The following is a 23,377-nucleotide window of genomic DNA, read 5'->3' as shown; positions in this document are numbered from 1 at the left end:
GTATGTGGTGTATGAAAGTGTATGTGTGTGTTTATATGAGAGTGTGTATGTGGTGTATGAGTGTGTGTGGTTTATGAAAGTGTGTGTGTTGTATGAGTATGTGTGTTATATGAAAGGGTGTGTTGTATGAGTGTGTGTGTGTTGTATGAGTGTGTGTGTTATATTAGAGTGTGTGTGTGTTATGTGAGAGTGTGTGGGTGTTATATAAAAGTGTGTGTTATATGAGAGTATGTGTGTTATATGAAAGTGTATGTGTGTTATATGAGAGTGTGTGTGTTATATGAAAGTGTATGTGTGGTGTATAAGTGTTTGTGGTGTATGAAAGTGTATGTGTGTTGTATGAGTGTGGGTGTTATATTAGAGTGAGTGTGTGTGTGTTATATGAGAGTGTGTGTGGGGTGTTTTAGGAGAGTGTGTGTGTTGTATGAGTGTGTGCAAAAAAAAAAGTGTTGCAAAGGTATGTGGTAGCATGGCAGTGGGTCTTGGGGAGAAAAAGTTTGAAGAACCCTGCCCTAGAGTATGCTTTTTATATTTCAATACCAGTAAAAATACTGGCAAATAGAGCAGCAGAGAAGCAAATGCCTTTAAAAAATAAATAAATACATAAACAATATTTTAGATGTGTAGTTGTGTACTAATAATTACCAAAACCAAAAATGTAAATGTGTTTGATTAATGAATGATGAATTCTCAATTCTGATTAACTCAAGTGTAAAAAGAATATGTGGTTACCATAGATAGCTTAAATAAGTAACCAGATTTCTGAAATCTGAGCTCTTTCTAGGACCAGAGTAAACTAGTAGCTTTAGACTCTGATGTTATTGTTTAACAAAATGCAGTTCACACGCTCTTACATCTATGTATTTCTATTATTGCAGTTGTTGTAGTGTGGGAAAAGGGTAAAATAAATAAAAAATATATACAGCAAAGTTTTTTATTAATTAAAATGAAACCTTTTATTTTACATTATAAAAAGTGTTTTTTATTTCATTTTAAATATGCAAAAGCAGAGCATTTATTAAATAACCTGATGGTTTTTTATTATTCTCAGCTTCAATAAATACCATCAGATGATTTTGTCAGAAATTAATTTAAGTATCTAATATTTGTCATTTTTTTTATAAATTGTATTTTAGAAAGCTGAAATCAGAAGTTGCTAAAAAAATTGAAGAAGTTGAGAAGAAACTTGCAGAATTTGATGGCGGTGATTCGGAAAAACTAAGCGCACTTCAGGAAGATGCGGAGAGTGTTGGTAAAGTGGTCAAAGAACTTGGAGAGCAACTGGAATACATGAAGATTTCTAACGTTAAAGGTAGGTAGTCTCTGGTGCAGAGGTTTTTAGTACAAAAAGAAGCCTAACAAAAATGTTTCTAAACATATGCGCTCAACACACTGCCAATGGGGATAGGGCAGTTCAGCAGGGGTGGGGTTGAGCAGTCTGGTGGTGCTCTAGGGTGTTGCTAGGCTGCCTTGGGACATGGTTGGTATCTCTGGGTGGGAACCTTCCTTCAAAATGCAAAATTCAAATGCAAAATGGTGGTTATTCTGATATTCAGATAAGTTAGTGTCAGTCAGTGGTTTGCTGTCCACAAAACTTCACTAAAATAAAGGAACATGCACCCTTTAATTGGACCTAAAACACATTTAAATTACAAGATTTTCAGTATTCTTCCAAGAAATGAACATACGTGTGTTTTTAATGCATTAGCTCCTTATTTGCTGTAATTGTTTTTCAAGAGCCAAACTTCATCCACCACTTGACTAATTTGGAGAACCCAATGCGGATTTGCTACTTATTTAGTCAAGGACAGCCTCTATTATTTTGTAAACAAACACTACTTTTTTATTTCTTTCAGTTCTTTATCACACCTGCTAAGGCCAGTTAGGGATAGATAAGTGGCACAGTTAGGCTTGTAAAGTCTGCAGTGTGCACTTCAGAACTGGTACTTTTAAAGTATAAAAGGGATAGAAAGGTCAAACATTAACTGTACACTTCAATTATATATATATATATATATATATATATATATATATATATATATATACTTCCATTATGAAAAATGCTTCTAATAAATGTTATTACTGTTTTTTCTGCAGCATATGCACATATCCTGTGACTGTGAGGGCCTGTGCATGAGTATTCAAACACCAAACCTCCTCAGAGGGTCAACAGTAGCTTGTATGACGCAATTACGTCCATATAAGCAATACAAACCACTGCCAGCTCTCTAAATAGGCATGGTGTTTGAATACTGGTGCACGGCCCTCACAGGATATGTGCATATGCCGCAGAAAAACAGTCATAAGTTTTACTGGAAGCATTTGTGCTAATGGAAGTATATTGCAAAAAATTTCAAATTGAAATACACCCATATAGGTTTCAATTTTGACCTTTCTATCCTTTTATAGGCCATAATAGTTAAAAAATGAAACACTCTAATTCACAGGTCGCAAGCTGCACTATTACTGAGTGTGTTAACCCCTTTGCTGGGGGTTAAATACTCACCAGTCTAGGGTCAATAGTCTTAAAAAATGACATGCTCTAGAGCATGCCATTTATTAACTATTATATCCCTTTAAATTACATAAAAAGAGAGCAAAATAAATAATAAAAGCATAATACAAATTTGATTCACTATGGATGCCTATACATTTTATATTACAATCTCAAAGTGTTTCATATCCTTTACATTTGTAACATTATAGAAAATACTTAAAGGAGCACTCATTGCATAATAAAAAGTGCAAAGGCTCGCTGGAAACAGCAATTATGAAGCAGCGGTCTTAAAACCGCTGCTCCATATATGGTCTGCTGCCTCTGAGACTGCGGTCTGCAATCCGCACGATCCTTTACGATTGGGTTGATTGACACCCTGTGCTAGCGGCCAATTGCCCACGAATCTGCAGGGGGCGGCATTGCACAAGCAGTTCTAGTGAACTGCTTGTGCAATGTTAAATGTATCATGTCCGACAGACATCGCTGAATGCCAACAGCATACGCTGTCGGTATTCAGCGATGTCTGTTGGACATAATACGATACAGCATATCATGTCGGACAGACATTGATAAATTGGCCCCATACACTGAATTTCAAATAAGCAGTAGATTTTTTTTCTGACAAATTAATCCCTCCCCTCATTTTCCAGGCCCCTGTATCATGTGATACCCTGTGAGCTTGTGCACATGCTCAGTAGGATCCTTGTTCCCCAGAAAGTGTGAATAGAAATAGACTGTGCAAAATTTTGATAATGGAATTAAATTGGAACGTGTCTTAAAACTGCATGCTCTATCTGAATCATAAAAAAAATATTTTGACTTGTGCGATTGAATATTGAGATTATGAACTAAAAACAAGTCCCATGTTGTTTTCTGCAGGAGCTATGGACAGCATCAACAAATATTTCCAGATGTCTTTGGAGGCAGAAGAGAAGGTCAATGCCTCTGCTCTGAACCCGGATAGCATTCTTGAACATGCAGCTGCAACCCGGCAGGAAGTTGAAGACATAATAAATGAAAAACAGTTTTGGTTCAAGGAATATCAAGAAGAGCAATCTCGACTCTTGGACGAACTTGCTGGCAGTGTGCAGAGTTTGGATCTGTCATCGCTCTCTGAAAAGGTACGGTGCGTGCAAGAAATAGTAGAAGCAGATTAATGAAAGAAAAGTGTCCTTTGTATGGTTAAAATAAGACAAATGATGAATAATTGCTCTTTGTCTCTTCTTTGTTTGTAAAGGGATTGTACATGCTTAAAGGGACATGAAACCCAATTTTTCTCTTCCATGATTTAGAAAGCGCATACAATTATAAACAACTTTCTAATTTACTTCTATTATCTAATTTGCTTCATTCTCTTGATATTCTTTGCTGAAAAGCATATCTAGATATGCTTAGTAGCTGCTGATTGGTAGCTGCACATAGATGCCTCCTGTGATTGGCTCACCATGTGCATTGCTATTTCTTAATTAAAGGATATCTAAAGAATGAAGCAAATTAGATAATAGAAGTAAATTGGAATGTTGTTTAAAATTATATTCTCTACCTTAATCATGAAATATTTTTTTTGGGTATAGTGTCCATTTAACATCAATCATTTTAGATGATTCAAAAGCAGATTTGAGTTGTAAAACAGATCATTTTAAGGAACGGATATATAGATATGCAATGTTTCATAAAATTCATATTAAAGTGCAGAAAGAAAATGTTATAATGTAAAAATATTGCTTGAAAATTGTTTAAGCACATAGTTGAACTCAGCTCAAGAGCAGCAATGCACTACTAGGAGCTATCTGAACACAGTGGGTGAGCTAATACCAAGATACTAAGGCATGTGTGTGAAACCATGAATCATCAGCTAGATCCCAGTAGTAAGTTGCTCCTCCTGAGCATATCTAGGTATGCTTTTTAATAAAGGACACCAAGAGAAAAAAGCACAATTCATAACAGAACTAAAATTAGGCTTTAGTTTCCATTGCTGTTGAACATTGTGTAAACTGATAGTAACATAAAACATTTCCTTAGACTTAAGTGCAGAAGCCACCAGTTTACCCAGTTTACAACCGCAATGGAAACTAGGCTAAAGAATGTATAAGCAATTACATGTTAGCATAAAAGATTAATATTCTTTTGCTCAGTCTGGAAACTTGACGTTCTCAGCGCCCTTCCTATGTAATTCTGTATAACAATTATGAATATAGATGAGGGCTGCTTCCTACAGCAATAAATATCTAACCTCTTCACCCTAACCCCCCCCCCCCCCTACACTCGTATTTCAGGGACAGAGGATTCTCTATTAGAAACAGAACTAGTTGACTGGGCGTGCTGCTTATAGGAACAGGTGTCCTTAGCTGGTTATACTGAACATACAAACACAGAGCAACCAAGATTATTATTATTATTATTCTTTATTTATAAAGCGCCAACAGATTCCGCAGCGCTGACCATGGGTACAAGGATAACAGTACAATGGAGAAACAATACAATAAAAGACAAAATTTTACAGACAAATACAGGGGGAATTGAGGGCCCTATTCCCATGGGAACTTACAATCTAGATGGGTAAGGAGGATAGGAAACAGGAGGTGGGGATATTAGTGAGGAGATAGAAGAGGGCAACTGTTAGTTACGTGAATTTAGTTTCTTAATAATTCGGGGTGATAAGCTTCCCTGAACAGAAAGGTCTTTAGGGAATGTTTAAGGAGAGGTTAGGGGCAAGTCTGACAGCTCGAGGAAGTGCGTTCCAGAGGGTTGGTGCCGCACGAGAGAAGTCCTGTAGTCTAGCATGAGAGGAGCTGATGGTAGAGGACACAAGAAGCAGGTCATTGTTGGATCTTAGGGGGCGGGCAGGAGTATATTTGTTGATGAGTGAGGACAGGTAGGGTGGGACAGCATTGATGAGGGCTTTGTAGGTCAGGGTGAGAATTTTGAATTTAACTCTGCTGTGAATGGGGAGCCAGTGAAGGGACTCACAGAGAGGTGCAGCAGAAACAGAGCATTGAGAGAGGTGGATTAGCCTGGCAGATGCATTTAGGATGGATTGGAGGGGAGAGAGGGAGGCCAGTTAGTAAGTTACAGTAGTCAAGTCGGGAAATTACCAGGGAGTGGATTAGCTGTTTAGTAGTTTCAGCACTCAGAAACGGACGAATTTTGGAGATGTTGCGGCAGGATGAAGAGAGCAATTGGATATTGGGAATGAAGAACAGATTTGAGTCAAGTGTGACTCCGAGGCAGCGGACTTGGGGTGATGGGGAGATGGTGGTGCCACCAACAGTGATGGAAACATTAGAAACTGGAGTAGAGTTAGAGGGGGGAATTAGAAGTAGTTCGGTCTTTGATATGTTTATTTTTAGGTGGTGAGAGGCCATCCAGAAGGAAATGCTAGATAAGCAGTCGCTGATGTGAGAATTGACAGAAGGAGAGAGTGCAGGGGTGGAAAGGTAGATCTGGATATCATCAGAATAGAGGTGATAGCTGAAGACATAGATGTTAATGCGTTTACCCAGTGAAGAAGTGTAAATAGAGAAGAGTAGAGGACCCAGGACAGAGCCTTGAGGTACTCAAACAGACAGAGGCAATAGAGAGAGAGAGGAGGAGTCACCAGCAAAAGAGACAGAGAACGATCTGTTAGAGAAATAAGAGTAAATCCAGGAGAGGGCAGTGTCACAGAGCCCAAGAGAGCTGAGAGTCCGTAGGAGTCTGGGATGGTCAACAGTGTCAAAGGCAGCAGAGAGGTCAAGAAAGAGGAGTATAGAGTAGTAGCCTTTGTTTTAGCAGAAAGGAGATCATTGGTGAGGGCAGTCTCAGTTGAGTGTTGGGGCGGAATCCAGATTGCAGGGGGTCGAGCAATGAGTTGGAGGACAGGAATTGGGTAAGGCGATCGAAAACTAGTTTTTCATGGAATTTTCAAGCTAGTGGGAGCAGTGATATGGGGCGGTAGTTTGCAGGGGAGTTAGGGTCAAGGGAGGGTTTTTTGAGGATGGGGGTGACCTTTGCATGTTTGAAGGTGGCAGGGAATGAGCCGGTAGAAAGGGATAGGTTGAATATGTGAGTAAGATCCGGAGTGAGGGTGGGAGACAGAGGAGGAATTAGATGTGAAGGAATAGGGTCAAGTGGGCATGTAGTGAGGTGTGGGGAAGACAAAAGGGAAGCCACTTCACTCTCAATGGTTGGGAGGAGGGTGCAGAGAGTGACAGAGGTGATGACTGGGGAGATTGCAAGTTTGTGTTGGGATGTTTCTTCGGATGGCAATTGTTTGCCTTTAAAAACAATGTGATCTGCTTGTTTGTAGAGTGTGTGTGCAGTTTTCGTGTGTGTGCTTGTTTGTAGAGTGTGTGCAGTTTTCGTGTGTGTGCTTGTTTGTAGAGTGTGTGCAGTTTTCGTGTGTGTGCACGAGCCATTTGTGTGTTTAGTGTGTGCAATGTGTGGGTGCATGTGTGTATGTGTGCGTGCATGCTCATGAACAAGACAGGTGGCTCGGTTGGCACTGTCACTGATTAGCTAAATTGTCAAATTTTCTTTAATAAATAAAGAGTTCAAAGCCTTTATCATCTAAGCCATTAAAGGGACATGATTCATGATTCAGACAGAACATACAGTTTTAAACAACTTTAAAATTTGCTTCTATTATCAAATGTGTTTTATTCACTTTCTATCCTTTGTTGAAATAGCAGCAATGCATTACTGGGTCTGGGAGCTAGCTGAACTCATTACAAGAGGAATATATGTACAGCCACCAATCAGCAGCTAGCTCCCAGTAGTGCACTGCTGCTCCTGAGCCTACCTAGGTATGCTTTTCAACGGATACCAAGAGAACAAAGCAAATTAGATAATAGAAGTAAGTTAGGACGTTGTTTAAAATGACATATTCTATCTGAATAAAGAAACGTTTTGGGTTTCATAACTGCAAGTACTCACCGATCTGCTCTCTGTATATATAGAGAAGAGTGAATAGCATACGCTCTCGCATTTATCATTGCACCAGCAGTTCTTGTGAACTGCTGGTGCAATGCCGCCCCCTGCAGATTTGCGGCCAATCGGCCGCTAGCAGGGGGTGTCAATCAACCCAATCGTATTCGATCGGGTTGATTTCTGTCCGCTTCCTCAAGCAGGCGGAGAGGTTATGGAGCAGCGGTCTTTATACCACTGCTTCATAACTTCTGTTTCCGGCGAGCCTGAAGGCTCGTCGGAAACATGGGGCAGTAAGCTCCGTACGGAGCTTGGTAAATATGACCCTCAGTCTTAGATCTTTATTAGAGCATCTTTATACACATTGCAGACTACAGCACAGGTAACTATACAATTATATTTTCATTAAATAAATATTTTAAATAACAGATTATTAATCGAATGACTTCTTTAAAGGGATAATGAACTTATTTTTTTCTTTCTTATATAAGTGATTTTTTATAAATGCATTATAGTCTTGTTAATTGGTGTTATTGTGATGGATAAAAAAACTTTTTATTGTCAGATTTTGCTGTGTTCTCCTGCACTCCTACTGGTAATACTTCAGCCAATAAACAATTGATACCTAGGTATTCTATAAATAACTCTGTCTCTCAGGACCAATGGTCAGTTTAGATTTGTTTTAACAGGTTTATAAAGAATATAGCTATGGACAACCCCACTATTTTCACTCAGTGTTATTCTTATGATCAAAAGTATCCTTGATTTTTGTATCCTGTCTGTCGGTTGTCTATCTTAAAAGAACAGTGAACCTAATTTTTCTATAAAGGAAATGTTTTTTTTTAAACTTATATTTCATATTCCTGTCCTGAATAAATCAACATTTTCTTGTCATACTTGCAGATTCATGTCCCTCTTTACCAGTGAAAAAAGGTGGCGGTTTTTCTTATCAGCCAGTAAAGATTAGTAGGAAGTACAAAACCAATATTGCAGTATTTGATTCAATTTAAAGTTAAACAGCTTTTACATAATATTTTTACGGCAAAATAATAGTTTCAACACATGTAAATGCTGCTGTTTCAAATATACGACAGACAGTTCTTGAGTACAATGTCCCTTCAATCTGACCATCTCATCCAAAATGTGAAAGTGGAGCCATGTGCTATTTTATAAATACAGCAACAAAGTCACATGAGATTCCTGAGCATATAACAGATTTACAATGCAAAACTGGCTTAGAAATGAACACAGTGTAAATGTGGCTGCCTTTTAGCTTTTTAGTGTACTATGTGCATAAAAAATGCCTATAGCCTTATGATACAATACTGAAAACTCATGCAGTGAGGAAAGTGAACCTAAAAAATGCATTACGGGGTGATTTATGAAGCAGCAGATGCTGATTCCGACCCACTCCGCTGTGGCTGTGCCTTTGGTCTCCATGTATTATGGAATAATATCAGTGCACCACAGCTCACATTATGTTGTGTCTCATATGCTGGTTTATCAAGATGTTCACATTGTAATAAATATTACTCTCAATACTGTTCAGTTTCTACACACAAAAAAAACAGCAACATTTTTATGTAACATTTTGTATGGGCATACAGCTTCAAATATTATGGCAAATGCTACATCAGAATTTATATGTATAGGATAGATAGCAACATTTAATATTTTTTTTGCAGTTTAGTACATACCCCTAGAAAAGCCTTCCTTTAAGCTGTTTAGTACAATTGTTTTGTATTCTCGATTTTAGACTTGCGGAACATCTCCTGGTGCATCATGTGAGGATTCCCCTTGTGGCGGCATTGGCTGCAAGACAGAAGATGGCAAAAGGAAATGTGGAGGCCCCAACTGTGATGGTTTTGTTAATGTAGCCAACAATGCATGGCAAACAGCAATGAAGTTTGATAAGGAGATTCTAAGCGCACTGGCAGAAGTGGAAGAACTCTCTAAAATGGTAAGTGCACACCCTAAACCTACCCAGCTTCTGATTAAGGCTACTAAATGCATTAACATGGTCCTGCCCCATAGGGTTACTTAAATACAGTAGAATTGCATAATCCACAAATACATTATAAAAAGATAACACTTAGTCTGAATTTTGGAAGTTGCCTGTGGGAATTTGTGCCCATTCAGCCAAAACAACATTTGTGAGGTAAGTCAATTGAAGTTGGATAAGAAGATCTGGCTCACAAACGACATTCCAATTCATCCCAAATGTGTTCATTGTGGTTGAGATCAGAATTCTGTGTAGGCCACTCAAGTTCCCCCTCACCAAACTCATAAAACACTGTCTTCATGGACCTTGTTTTATGCACAGGTGCACAGTCATGATGGAACAGGAAATGGCCTTCCCCAAACTGTTGCCTCAAAGTTGAAAACACCTAGTTGTCTAAAATATCTTTGTATCCTGTAGCATTAAGATGATCCTTCCCTGGGATCTAGCCCAAAACCCTGAAGAAGAGCCTCAGACCATTATTACTCCTCCATCAAACTTTACAGTATAAACTATGCATTCTGGTAGGTAGAGTTCTCCTGGCATCCACCACACCCAGATTCTTCCATCAGAATGCCAGATAGGGAAGTACGATCCATCACTCGGTACTGCTCCAGTGGCAACAAGCTTTACACCACTCCAGCTGACACTCAGCATTGTACATGTTGATGTAAGGCTTGTCCCGCCCATGGAACCCCATTTTATAAAGCTCCCAACACACAGTTTCTTTCAGAGGCAGTTTGGAACTCTGTAGTGAGTGATGCAACAGATGATAGACACTTTTTACATGTTACACTCTTCAGCACTCACCGCTCTGTGAGTTTACGTGGTCTACTACTTCATGGATAGGCTGTTGTTGCTCCTAGACACTCCCACTTTACAATAATAGTACTTACAGTTGATCTAGTAGGGCAGATATTTCACGTACTGACATTGTGAAAAAATATCTTATTAATTTTGGAGTTTTGTTTGCATAATAAAAAATACATTTTCAACATTAAACCCTCAAACGTATTGCTTTAATGCACTCTAATAGGTACATAGTAATTTACTTGTCACATCTTTCCTGCGGTGTTAATGTTTAGAATATGCGTTTTGAAATATTAAATTAGCTTCCGCAAGAAAAAGTTAATGTTTTTGGTACCTTTTCTCTAACATGTAAGTTTAGTGTAAAATTGCTTGTAGTCAATTGGAAAAGCACTGCTAAGCATTGCAAATTTGTAATTTATGTCTGTTTAACAATGAATCCTGCACAAGTGCCAAACAACAAAGTAACAAACTGTTCACAAACCACTTCCCAAATACAATTTGTTTTATTATAGGTAGCAGAATCAAAACTAAGAGCAGAAGAAGCAAAACAGAGTGCTCAGAATGTCTTGAACAAAGCAAATAACACCAAAGAGAAAGTTGACAGAAGCAATGAAGACCTAAGAAATCTCATCAAACAGATTAGGGACTTTTTAATGCGTACGTATATGTACACTAGTGTCACTGCTTGTAGTGCAAACTTAGCTTATATGTGTAATGACCTGAATAGATTTAAAAGGACATGAAACCCAAAATGTTTATTTCATGATTTAGGTAGAACATACAGTTTTAAACAACTTTTATTAAATTTGTTTCATTCTCATGGTATCATTTGTTGAAGGAGCAGCAATGCACTACTGGTTTCTAACTGAATACATGGGTGAGCCAATGACAATCGTTATATATATTTACAGCCACCAATCAGCAGTTCCTGAGCTTACCTAGATAAATCTTTCAGCAAAGGATAACAAGAGACAAAACAAATTAAATAATATAAGTAAATTGAAAAGTTGTTTAAAATTGCATGCTCTGTCTAAATCACAAATGTCTAATTATGACATAACTGTCCCTTTAACATGAAATTAATTTATAGCCACACACCTCCCAGCATTGGTTTTTGCGCATTGTGGGAGTGGAGTCTGAGTTCTGTGGGGGCAGAGCCTAAGTGCTATGGGGTGGGATCTAAGTGGTATGGTGAAAAAATCTGGGTGCTCTTGGGGATTGCGTAGTTTGAGCTGTCAGTGGGCTGTGAGTTCCATTGGCATAGGTAGAGTACTCCTACGTGCGATAAGGGTACTATTGTTATTTTTTTAGGAACTGGGACATAAATGGGGAGGTTAGAGAAAGGAATATGTGGCAGGATACAGCTCCCTTTCCCTGAAAATCTCAAAAATTAAAGGACGATTGTTAGTAATACATATTTTGTTTCCAAGGTAATTAAATGTTTCCTTGTCTGGAACTTAGCTATTATTCAGAAAATATTCAATAAGATCATTTCATTTTTAAAGGTGCCTTTTTTTTAGATATATTTCAAAATACTTTTGCAAAAATGTTTTGACTATTTCAGCTGCATGTGCACATACAGCGCTCGTGCTCAAGCGCCCTTATTTAAACACCCTTTTAGCTCACAGTGCAAGAAGTGGTGTACAGAGTATAGAGTTTTATAAAAGTTTCCAATTTACTTCTATTATCAAATTTACATTGTTTTTATAGTATTCTTTGTTGAAGAGATTACATAGGTAGGTAGCATGTGCATGTATTTAGAACTATATGGCAGCATTTGCACAAAAATGCTTTTGAACAATAGATGGCAGTAGTGTAAATGTTATTGCAAATCTGCTGACAGAGTGCTTCAGACACGTGCACACTCCTGAGCCTACCTACCTGCTTTTAATAGTTTTTTTTTATTGTACAATCTATCTGAATTATGAAAGAAACAGCTTGGGTTTCATGTCCCTTTAACTTTTTTCCTTGGAGACTATTTTAGCATTGTATATTTTAAATGGAACTAAACCGCACTGCAACTTGTTAATAAATAAAACCTGCACTGAACATGTATTTCGTCCACTGTATACAGAGGATGGAGCTGACCTTGACAGCATTGAGGCAGTTGCCAATGAGGTTCTGAAAATGGATATGCCGACCACCCCTGAGCAGCTGCAAGCACTGACAGAGGATATCCGAGAACGCGTGGAAAGCCTTTCTGATGTGGAGGACATCCTCAAGGAGAGCGCTGGAGATATTGCGAGGGCCGAGGCTCTCTTAGATGAAGCAAAGAAAGCAAGGTAAAAATCGTTTGCTGCTTCTGCTTTACTTTAAAGGGACAGTCTAGTCCAAAATAAACTTTCATGATTCAGATAGAGAATGTAATTTTAAACAATTTTGCAATTTACTTTTATCACCAATTTTGCTTTGTTCTCTTGGTATTCTTAGTTGAAAGCTTAACCTAGGAGGTTCATTTCTAAGCCCTTGAAGGCCGCCTCTTCTCTCATGGCATTTTGACAGTTTTTCAACACTAGAGGGTGTTAGTTCATGTGTGTCATATAGATAACACTGTGCTCACGCACGTGGATTTCCAGTGAGCCAGTTCTGATTGGCTAAAATGTATGTCTGTCAAAAGAACTGAAATAAGGGGGCAGTTTGCAGAGGCTTAGATACAAGGTAATCACAGAGGTAAAAAGTGTATTTCTATAACTGTGTTGTTATGCAAAACTAGAGAATGGGTAATAAAGGGATTATCTCTCTTTTTAAACAGTAATAATTCTGGTGTAGACTGTCCCTTTAACATTTTCTATCATATATATTAAAAAGAGTCACATGACAGAACCACAGTTTTCACTACTGGCACCGTAACCAGAGCAAATAACACTAAACCTTCTGGTGTGAACCGGCTACAAAGCCCATAGCGCCCTCCGCTGTGTAACCAGAAGTAGTCAAACTACTGGCCCTAGCACGTCGGCAGGGGCAGGAAAAAGAGTTTCATTTATTTATAGCAAAAGGAAACATGCAAATTAAAATAACCATTGCTTTTCACTAACATGGCAAGAATGAAAGTAATGTTACCATATCACTTGTAGGACATTTTATTTCTCATACAAAGTCTTTATCACTGGTCTTTATTTCTTATGCAAATTCTGCACCATCATTATAGGCTGAATCTAGAAACAGCTATTTTTGTTTGTCTAGTAGTCATGACAACATAGACTGTAATTTGTTCTGTTTTCTTGGGGATGATGTCATCTCTTTTAAGCCCCACCCATCTGACAAATGTGGCATTCCTAAGCAACTGAAGGACATAAATAAAATGTATTAGTAATCTTAAATACCCATTTTGTTAACATATTTTTACAATATAATCTGCCACTTTCTTTTATTTTGTCTAATCAAGTATAAAATCTGTGCATTTTATTTGTATTTATTTATTAATTGTCATCAAGTATCTTTTTCTTTTTTGTTTTGAATTTAGCCAAGCTGCAACTGACATTAAAGCTACTGCTGATTTAGTAAAAGAAGCTCTAGAGGAAGCAGGGAAGGCTCAGAGTGCAGCAGAAAAAGCCATCAAACAAGCGAACGATGACATCAAAGGAACGAATGATCTACTTACATCAGTAAGTTTACAGGCTGAAAGGCCTTGCTTGTATATCTATTGGGTTATAATATCTGGAAGTGAGTATATGCGCTGGAAGCATTTTGTGAAAAACGTAATAAAGTTTTTAGTAATGTAAACCCCCAAAGTAGTCTATTTCCAAGCCACCATCCGACTAAAGGGCAACTATAGTGATAAAATTGCACAATCTGATTGGTTAGAGCATTAATTGTATTACTAGAAATGTTACAATTCTGTCTGTGTTTAACCCTCACAAAGGGGTTAAGCGCATAGTTAAAGTACAAGCAGAGCACTGCTGGTTGCAAGCAGAAACTGCTGCTGATCCAATCATATAAGACAAAAGTCCCTGCACTCTGCTTTCAGCTTTTATTTCTGGGTGCACAATATCAATAAACATTTAAAAAAAAAAAAAATTCTCTAATATGTTCCAACCATTATATACAGAGAGTATGGAGCTCTACTTGGAAGGGATGGAAAGAAAATATTAAAGGGACATTTTTTTTTTTTCATGATTCAGATAGAGAATACAGTTTTTTAAACAACTTTCCAATTTACTTCTTTTATGTAATATGTTTAATTCTGTTGGTATCATTTGTTGAAGGAGCAGCAATGCACTAATGGTTTCTAACTGAACACACGGGTGAGCCAATGACAATCGGTATATATATATGCAGCCACCAATCAACCTAGGTTCTCTGCTGTCCTGGGCTTGCCTAGATAAACCTTTAAGCAAAGGATAACAAGAGAAGAAATCAAATGAAATAATAGAAGTAAATTGGAAAGTTGTTTAAAATTGTATTCTCTATCGGAATCAGCAAAGGGGGTTGTATCTTGATAATTTATTTATGTATTTGTCTTATTGGTCATGAACACATTGAGGGGGAGGGCTTAAGGTTTTAAATGTAGGTAGAGTTGTAATGTTGTTTGCATTGTTTGTTTTCTAGAGTGAGATGTGAAATGTGTCTTGAGAAAGAAATTATGCAAAAATATCAATTATTGTCTTAAAAATAAAGTTGTATTTTTGAAGAAAAAAAAAGTCCTGAGTGCATCTCTGTACTATGAAGGCCTCAAACCTGCATTTTAAAAACAATATATTAACTTTTAAGTAATCTACACTGTTAATTGTGCTTATCTCTCTTTCCCTAAAGAGGCCAATAGTCACATATCCAGCATTTTGAAAACGTAGGTTACAAATTGCATAATAAGCCAGCTATTTGTTTTGCAGAATTTGTAGGTTGCATACTTTATTTTATGGCCTCCTAGGGAGCGTGGGAAAATATTTTATTTACCCCTCCTACATCCTGCTAATATTTCCCTGTATACAATCTAATATTGCATTTTTTCTGTGTCTTCTATAGATTATTCTCTATGCTGGTGATCTGTACATAGCAGCTAATAATCATTATAATACCCATTAAAAGAGTTGTTTTCATTTTATCTTTGCATCAACAGATTGAATCTGAAGCAGCTGTATCAGAGGAAACTTTAAATAACGCTACACAACGTATCGCCCAACTTGAAAGAAATGTTGATGATTTAATGAAAAAGTCTGCGGCAAATTCTGTGTCTGTCGATGAGGTGGAGAAATCTGTTGACAAAGCCAAAGAAAATGCAGATGGAATTAAAAAGGCAAGTACTTTATTTACCTAGTGCTTCTGATATATATTACGCCCGCTGCTATTACGAGTTTTGCAGGTATAGGTGTACTGCACACTTTTTTGGCCTTACCGCAAACCTACTTACGTAAATTTCGTAAAGGCTTTTTTCTATGGGACTTCCATAGCGCCGGTATTATTAAGAGTCTGCCTGGGAGGCCAAAAAGTGAGCGGTACACCCTCTACCTACCTACCAAGATTCCTAACGCGTTTTAAAGTCAGTAGTTATGAGTGTTACACTACAAAGCTGTAGCATAAAACTCATAACTAAAGTGTTAAAAAGTACACTAACACCCATAAACTACCTATTAACCCCTAAACTGAGGCCCTCCCGCATTGCAAACACTAAAATAAAATTATTAATCCCTAATATGCCGCTCCCGACATCGCCGCCACTATAATAAACATATTAACCACTAAACCGCCACACTCCCGCCTCGCAAACAATAGTTAAATATTATTAACCCCTAATCTGCTGCCCCTAACATCGCCACCACCTACATTATACTCATTAACCCCTAATCTGCAGCCCCCAACGTCGCCGCCACTATTTTAAATTTATTAACCCTTTAAACCTAAGTCTAACCCTAACACCCCCTAACTTAAATATAATTAAAATATATCTAAATAAAATTCCTATCATTACCTAAATTATTCCTATTTAAAACTAAATACCTATAAAATAAACCCTAAGCTAGCTACAATATAACTAATAGTTACATTGTAGCTATCTTAGGGTTTATTTTTATTTTACAGGCAAGTTTGTATTTATTTTAACTAGGTAGAATAGTTACTAAATAGTTATTAACTATTTAATAACTACCTAGCTAAAATAAATACAAATTTACCTGTAAAATAAAACCTAACCTAAGTTACACTAACACCTAACACTACACTACAATTAAATACAATTAGCTAAATTACAAAAAAACAAACACTAAATTACAGAAAATAAAAACCAAATTACAAGATATTTAAACTAATAACACCTAATCTAAGAGCCCTATCAAAATAAAAAAGCCCCCCCCCAAAATAAAAAAACCCTAGCCTAAACTAAACTATTAATAGCCCTTAAAAGGGCCTTTTGCAGGGCATTGCCCCAAAGAAATCAGCTCTTTTACCTGTAAAAAAAAATACAAACAACCCCCCCAATAGTAAAAACCACCACCCACACAACCAACCCCCCAAATAAAACACTAACTAAAAAAAACCTAAGCTCCCCATTGCCCTGAAAAGGGCAGTTGGATGGGCATTGCCCTTAAAAGGACATTTAGCTCTATTGCTGCCCAAAGCCCTAACCTAAAGATAAAACCCACCCAATACACCTTTAAAAATCCTAACACTAACCCCCAAAGATTCACTTACCGGGAGAAGTCTTCATTCAAGCGGCAAGATATCCTCAATGAAGCTGGCAGAAGTGGTCCTCCAGACGGGCAGAAGTGTTCCTCCAAATCCTTCCGACCACGAGCGGCTCCATCTTCAAGACATCCGGCGCGGAGCATCCTCTTCCAACGAAGTCTTCTTGCTGAATGAATATCTCTTTAAGTGACCTCATCCAAGATGGCGTCCCTTAGATTCCGATTGGCTGATAGAATTCTATCAGCCACTCAGGATTAAGGTAGACAAAATCCTATTGGTTGATGCAATCAGCCAATAGGATTGACCTTGCATTCTATTGGCTGATTGGAACAGCCAAAAGAATGTGAGCTCAATCCTACTGGCTGATTGGATCAGCCAATAGGATTGAAGTTCAATCCTATTGGCTGATTGCATCAGCCAATAGGATTTTTTCTACCTTAATTCCGATTGGCTGATAGAATTCTATCAACCAATCGGAATCTAAGGGACGCCATCTTGGATGACGTCACTTAAAGAAATATTCATTCAGCAAGAAGACTTCGTTGGAAGAGGATGCTCCGCGCCGGATGTCTTGAAGATTGAGCCGCTCCGCTTCGGAAGGATGAAGATAGAAGATGCCGTCTGGATGAATACTTTTGCCTGTCTGGAGGACCACTTCTGCCGGCTTCGTTGAGGACATCTTGCCACTTGGATGAAGACTTCTCCCGGGTAAGTGAATCTTCGGGGGTTAATGTTAGGATTTTTTAAAAGGTGTATTGGGTGGGTTTTATCTTTAGGTTAGGGCTTTGGGCAGCAATAGAGCTAAATGTCCTTTTAAGGGCAATGCCCATCCAACTGCCCTTTTCAGGGCAATGGGGAGCTTAGTTTTTTTTAGTTAGGGTTTTATTTGGGGGGTTGGTTGTGTGGGTGGTGGGGTTTATTGTTGGGGGGGTTATTTGTAAAAAAAAATTACAGGTAAAAGAGCTGATTTCTTTGGAGCAATGCCCCGCAAAAGGCCCTTTTAAGGGCTATTGATAGTTTAGTTTAGGCTAGGGGTTTTGTTTATTTTGGGGGGGCTTTTTTATTTTGATAGGGCTCTTAGATTAGGTGTAATTAGTTTAAATATCTTATTATTTGTTTTTTATTTTCTGTAATTTAGTGTTTGTTTTTTGTTGTAATTTAGCTAATTGTATTTAATTTATTTAATTGTATTTAATTTATGTATGTTATTTAATTGTAGTGTTAGGTGTTAGTGTAACTTAGGTTAGGTTTTATTTTACAGAATATTTTTGTATTTATTTTAGCTAGGTAGTTATTAAATAATTAATAACTATTTAGTAACTATTCTACCTAGTTAAAATAAATACAAACTTGCCTGTAAAATAAAAATAAACCCTAAGATAGCTACAATGTAACTATTAGTTATATTGTAGATAGCTTAGGGTTTATTTTACAGGTAAGTATTTAGTTTTAAATAGGAATAGTTTAGTTAATGATAGGAATTTTTATTTAGATTTATTTAAATTATATTTAAGTTAGGGGGTGTTAGGGTTAGGGTTAGACTTAGGTTCAGGGGTTAATAAATTTAGTATAGTGTGGCGACGCTGGGGGCGGCAGATTAGGCTTTAATAAGTGTAGGTAGGTTACGGCGACATTGGGGGCGGGAGATTAGGGGTTAATAAATATAAAGTAGGTGTCTGCGATGTTGGGGGCAGCAGATTAGGGTTAATAAGTATAATGTAGGTGGCGGCGGTGTCCGGAGCGGCAGATTAGGGGTTAATAAGTATAATGTAGGTGGCGGCGGTGTCAGCAGCGGCAGATTAGGGGTTAATACATATAATGCAGGTGTCGGCGATGTCGGGGGTGGCAGATTAGGGGTTAATAAGTGTAAGATTAGGGGTGTTTAGACTCGGGGTTCATGTTAGAGTGTTAGGTGTAAATAACTTTAGTTTCCCCATGGGAATCAATGGGGCTGCGTTACTGAGCTTTACTCTGCTTTTTTGCAGGTGTTAGACTTTTTCTCAGCTGGCTCTCCCCATTGATGTCTATGGGGAAATCGTGCACGAGCACGTACAACCAGCTCACCGCTCACTTAAGCAGCGCTGGTGTTGGAGTGCAGTGTTGAGCTCAATTTTGCTCTACGCTCACTTCTTGCCTGTTAAAGCCGGGTTGATAAAAACCTGTAATACCAGCACTGCAGGGAAGTGAGCGGTTAGAATAAACTGCACGTTAGCACCGCACCCCTCATAACGCAAGACTCGTAATCTACCCGCTTGTTTTTTTCTTTTGCCTTATACCTATACTGTTTTAAACAGAATGTAGTCTGTTGCTGCCCTCTAATGGTTCTTTCTGATATTGCAGGTTTTGGATGGTGAACTAAGTGACAAGTATAAGAAAGTTGAAGACTTGATAATGCAAAAAGCTGAAGATTCTATAGAAGCCAGAAAGAAAGCAGAGAAGCTGCAAAAAGAAGCCAAATCATTGTTAGCTCAAGCAAATAAAAAGCTCAGTTTGCTCAAAAGTAAGTCTAAGCACACACACAAAAGTAAGTCTAAGCACACACACAAAAGTAAGTCTAAGCACACAAACAAAAGTAAGTCTAAGCACACACACAACAGTAAGTCTAAGCACACACACAACAGTAAGTCTAAGCACACACACAACAGTAAGTCTAAGCACACACACAAAAGTAAGTCTAAACACACACACAAAAGTAAGTCTAAACACACACACAAAAGTAAGTCTAAACACACACACAAAAGCAAAAAAGTGCTTGTGTGTATGTGTATTTAAATATGTATATATAAATATGTGTGTATGTGTATATATATGTGTGTGTGTGTGTGTGTATGTATATATATTATGTATGTGTGTGTGTGTGTATGTGTATTTAAATATGTATATATGTAAGAGTGTGTGTATGTGTATATATATATATATTATGTATGTGTGTGTGTATATATATATATTATGTATGTGTGTGTGTGTATATATATTATGTATGTGTGTGTGTATATATATATATATATATATAACATAATTTATGTAAGAACTTACCTGATAAATTCATTTCTTTCATATTAGCAAGAGTCCATGAGCTAGTGACGTATGGGATATACATTCCTACCAGGAGGGGCAAAGTTTCCCAAACCTCAAAATGCCTATAAATACACCCCTCACCACACCCACAATTCAGTTTAACGAATAGCCAAGAAGTGGGGTGATAAAAAAGTGCGAAAGCATATAAAATAAGGAATTGGAATAATTGTGCTTTATACAAAATCATAACCACCACAAAAAAAGGGCGGGCCTCATGGACTCTTGCTAATATGAAAGAAATGAATTTATCAGGTAAGTTCTTACATAAATTATGTTTTCTTTCATGTAATTAGCAAGAGTCCATGAGCTAGTGACGTATGGGATAATGACTACCCAAGATGTGGATCTTTCCACACAAGAGTCACTAGAGAGGGAGGGATAAAATAAAGACAGCCAATTCCTGCTGAAAATAATCCACACCCAAAATAAAGTTTAACGAAAAACATAAGCAGAAGATTCAAACTGAAACCGCTGCCTGAAGTACTTTTCTACCAAAAACTGCTTCAGAAGAAGAAAATACATCAAAATGGTAGAATTTAGTAAAAGTATGCAAAGAGGACCAAGTTGCTGCTTTGCAGATCTGGTCAACCGAAGCTTCATTCCTAAACGCCCAGGAAGTAGATACTGACCTAGTAGAATGAGCTGTAATTCTCTGAGGCGGAATTTTACCCGACTCAACATAGGCAAGATGAATTAAAGATTTCAACCAAGATGCCAAAGAAATGGCAGAAGCTTTCTGGCCTTTCCTAGAACCGGAAAAGATAACAAATAGACTAGAAGTCTTACGGAAAGATTTCGTAGCTTCAACATAATATTTCAAAGCTCTAACAACATCCAAAGAATGCAACGATTTCTCCTTAGAATTCTTAGGATTAGGACATAATGAAGGAACCACAATTTCTCTACTAATGTTGTTGGAATTCACAACTTTAGGTAAAAATTCAAAAGAAGTTCGCAACACCGCCTTATCCTGATGAAAAATCAGAAAAGGAGACTCACAAGAAAAAGCAGATAATTCAGAAACTCTTCTAGCAGAAGAGATGGCCAAAAGGAACAAAACTTTCCAAGAAAGTAATTTAATGTCCAATGAATGCATAGGTTCAAACGGAGGAGCTTGAAGAGCTCCCAGAACCAAATTCAAACTCCAAGGAGGAGAAATTGACTTAATGACAGGTTTTATACGAACCAAAGCTTGTACAAAACAATGAATATCAGGAAGAATAGCAATCTTTCTGTGAAAAAGAACAGAAAGAGCAGAGATTTGTCCTTTCAAAGAACTTGCGGACAAACCCTTATCTAAACCATCCTGAAGAAACTGTAAAATTCTCGGTATTCTAAAAGAATGCCAAGAAAAATGATGAGAAAGACACCAAGAAATATAAGTCTTCCAGACTCTATAATATATCTCTCGAGATACAGATTTACGAGCCTGTAACATAGTATTAATCACGGAGTCAGAGAAACCTCTTTGACCAAGAATCAAGCGTTCAATCTCCATACCTTTAAATTTAAGGATTTCAGATCCTGATGGAAAAAAGGGCCTTGTGACAGAAGGTCTGGTCTTAACGGAAGAGTCCACGGTTGGCAAGAGGCCATCCGGACAAGATCCGCATACCAAAACCTGTGAGGCCATGCCGGAGCTACCAGCAGAACAAACGAGCATTCCTTCAGAATCTTGGAGATTACTCTTGGAAGAAGAACTAGAGGCGGAAAGATATAGGCAGGATGATACTTCCAAGGAAGTGATAATGCATCCACTGCCTCCGCCTGAGGATCCCGGGATCTGGACAGATACCTGGGAAGTTTCTTGTTTAGATGGGACGCCATCAGATCTATTTCTGGAAGTTCCCACATTTGAACAATCTGAAGAAATACCTCTGGGTGAAGAGACCATTCGCCCGGATGCAACGTTTGGCGACTGAGATAATCCGCTTCCCAATTGTCTACACCTGGGATATGAACCGCAGAGATTAGACAGGAGCTGGATTCCGCCCAAACCAAGATTCGAGATACTTCTTTCATAGCCAGAGGACTGTGAGTCCCTCCTTGATGATTGATGTATGCCACAGTTGTGACATTGTCTGTCTGAAAACAAATGAACGATTCTCTCTTCAGAAGAGGCCAAAACTGAAGAGCTCTGAAAATTGCACGGAGTTCCAAAATATTGATCGGTAATCTCACCTCCTGAGATTCCCAAACTCCTTGTGCCGTCAGAGATCCCCACACAGCTCCCCAACCTGTGAGACTTGCATCTGTTGAAATTACAGTCCAGGTCGGAAGCACAAAAGAAGCCCCCTGAATTAAACGATGGTGATCTGTCCACCATGTTAGAGAGTGTCGAACAATCGGTTTTAAAGATATTAATTGAGATATCTTCGTGTAATCCTTGCACCATTGCTTCAGCATACAGAGCTGAAGAGGTCGCATGTGAAAACGAGCAAAGGGGATCGCGTCCGATGCAGCAGTCATAAGACCTAGAATTTCCATGCATAAGGCTACCGAAGGGAATGATTGTGACTGAAGGTTTCGACAAGCTGTAATCAACTTTAGACGTCTCTTGTCTGTTAAAGACAGAGTCATGGACACTGAATCCATCTGGAAACCCAGAAAGGTTACCCTTGTCTGAGGAATCAAAGAACTTTTTGGTAAATTGATCCTCCAACCATGATCTTGAAGAAACAACACAAGTCGATTCGTATGAGATTCTGCTAAATGTAAAGACTGAGCAAGTACCAAGATATCGTCCAAATAAGGAAATACCACAATACCCTGTTCTCTGATTACAGACAGCAGGGCACCGAGAACCTTTGTAAAAATTCTTGGAGCTGTAGCTAGGCCAAACGGCAGAGCCACAAATTGGTAATGCTTGTCCAGAAACGAGAATCTCAGGAACTGATAATGATCTGGATGAATCGGAATATGCAGATATGCATCCTGTAAATCTATCGTGGACATATAATTCCCTTGCTGAACAAAAGGTAAGATAGTCCTTACAGTTACCATCTTGAACGTTGGTATCCTTACATAACGATTCAATATTTTTAGATCCAGAACTGGTCTGAAAGAATTCTCCTTCTTTGGTACAATGAAGAGATTTGAATAAAACCCCATCCCCTGTTCCGGAACTGGAACTGGCATAATTACTCCAGTCAACTCTAGATCTGAAACACATTTCAGAAATGCTTGAGCTTTTACTGGATTTACTGGGACACGGGAAAGAAAAAATCTCTTTGCAGGAGGTCTCAACTTGAAACCAATTCTGTACCCTTCTGAAACAATGCTCTGAATCCAAAGATTGTGAACAGAATTGATCCAAATTTCCTTGAAAAAACGTAACCTGCCCCCTACCAGCTGAGCTGGAATGAGGGCCGCACCTTCATGTGGACTTAGAAGCAGGCTTTGCCTTTCTAGCTGGCTTGGATTTATTCCAGACTGGAGATGGTCTCGAAACTGAAACTGCTCCTGAGGAT

General features: G+C 38.1%; 1 protein-coding gene across 2 annotated transcripts in view; it reads left to right on the top strand.

The window, feature by feature from the left end:
• Nucleotides 1-23,377, top strand: part of LAMB1 (laminin subunit beta 1) — a 77,834-nt gene that overhangs the window by 49,845 nt on the left and 4,612 nt on the right. For both annotated transcript variants that reach the window (XM_053716583.1, XM_053716584.1), the window contains exons 26-33: nucleotides 1,137-1,312; nucleotides 3,377-3,618; nucleotides 9,159-9,362; nucleotides 10,724-10,868; nucleotides 12,286-12,493; nucleotides 13,675-13,816; nucleotides 15,268-15,444; nucleotides 19,170-19,329. In XM_053716583.1, the coding sequence (XP_053572558.1) occupies nucleotides 1,137-1,312; nucleotides 3,377-3,618; nucleotides 9,159-9,362; nucleotides 10,724-10,868; nucleotides 12,286-12,493; nucleotides 13,675-13,816; nucleotides 15,268-15,444; nucleotides 19,170-19,329 (1,454 nt within the window). The remainder of the gene's footprint in view (nucleotides 1-1,136; nucleotides 1,313-3,376; nucleotides 3,619-9,158; nucleotides 9,363-10,723; nucleotides 10,869-12,285; nucleotides 12,494-13,674; nucleotides 13,817-15,267; nucleotides 15,445-19,169; nucleotides 19,330-23,377) is intronic.

This window comes from Bombina bombina, chromosome 6 (genome assembly GCF_027579735.1).
Source record: "Bombina bombina isolate aBomBom1 chromosome 6, aBomBom1.pri, whole genome shotgun sequence".
NCBI classification, from domain to species: Eukaryota; Metazoa; Chordata; class Amphibia; order Anura; family Bombinatoridae; genus Bombina; species Bombina bombina.
This window is presented reverse-complemented; position numbering and strand designations above follow the sequence as displayed.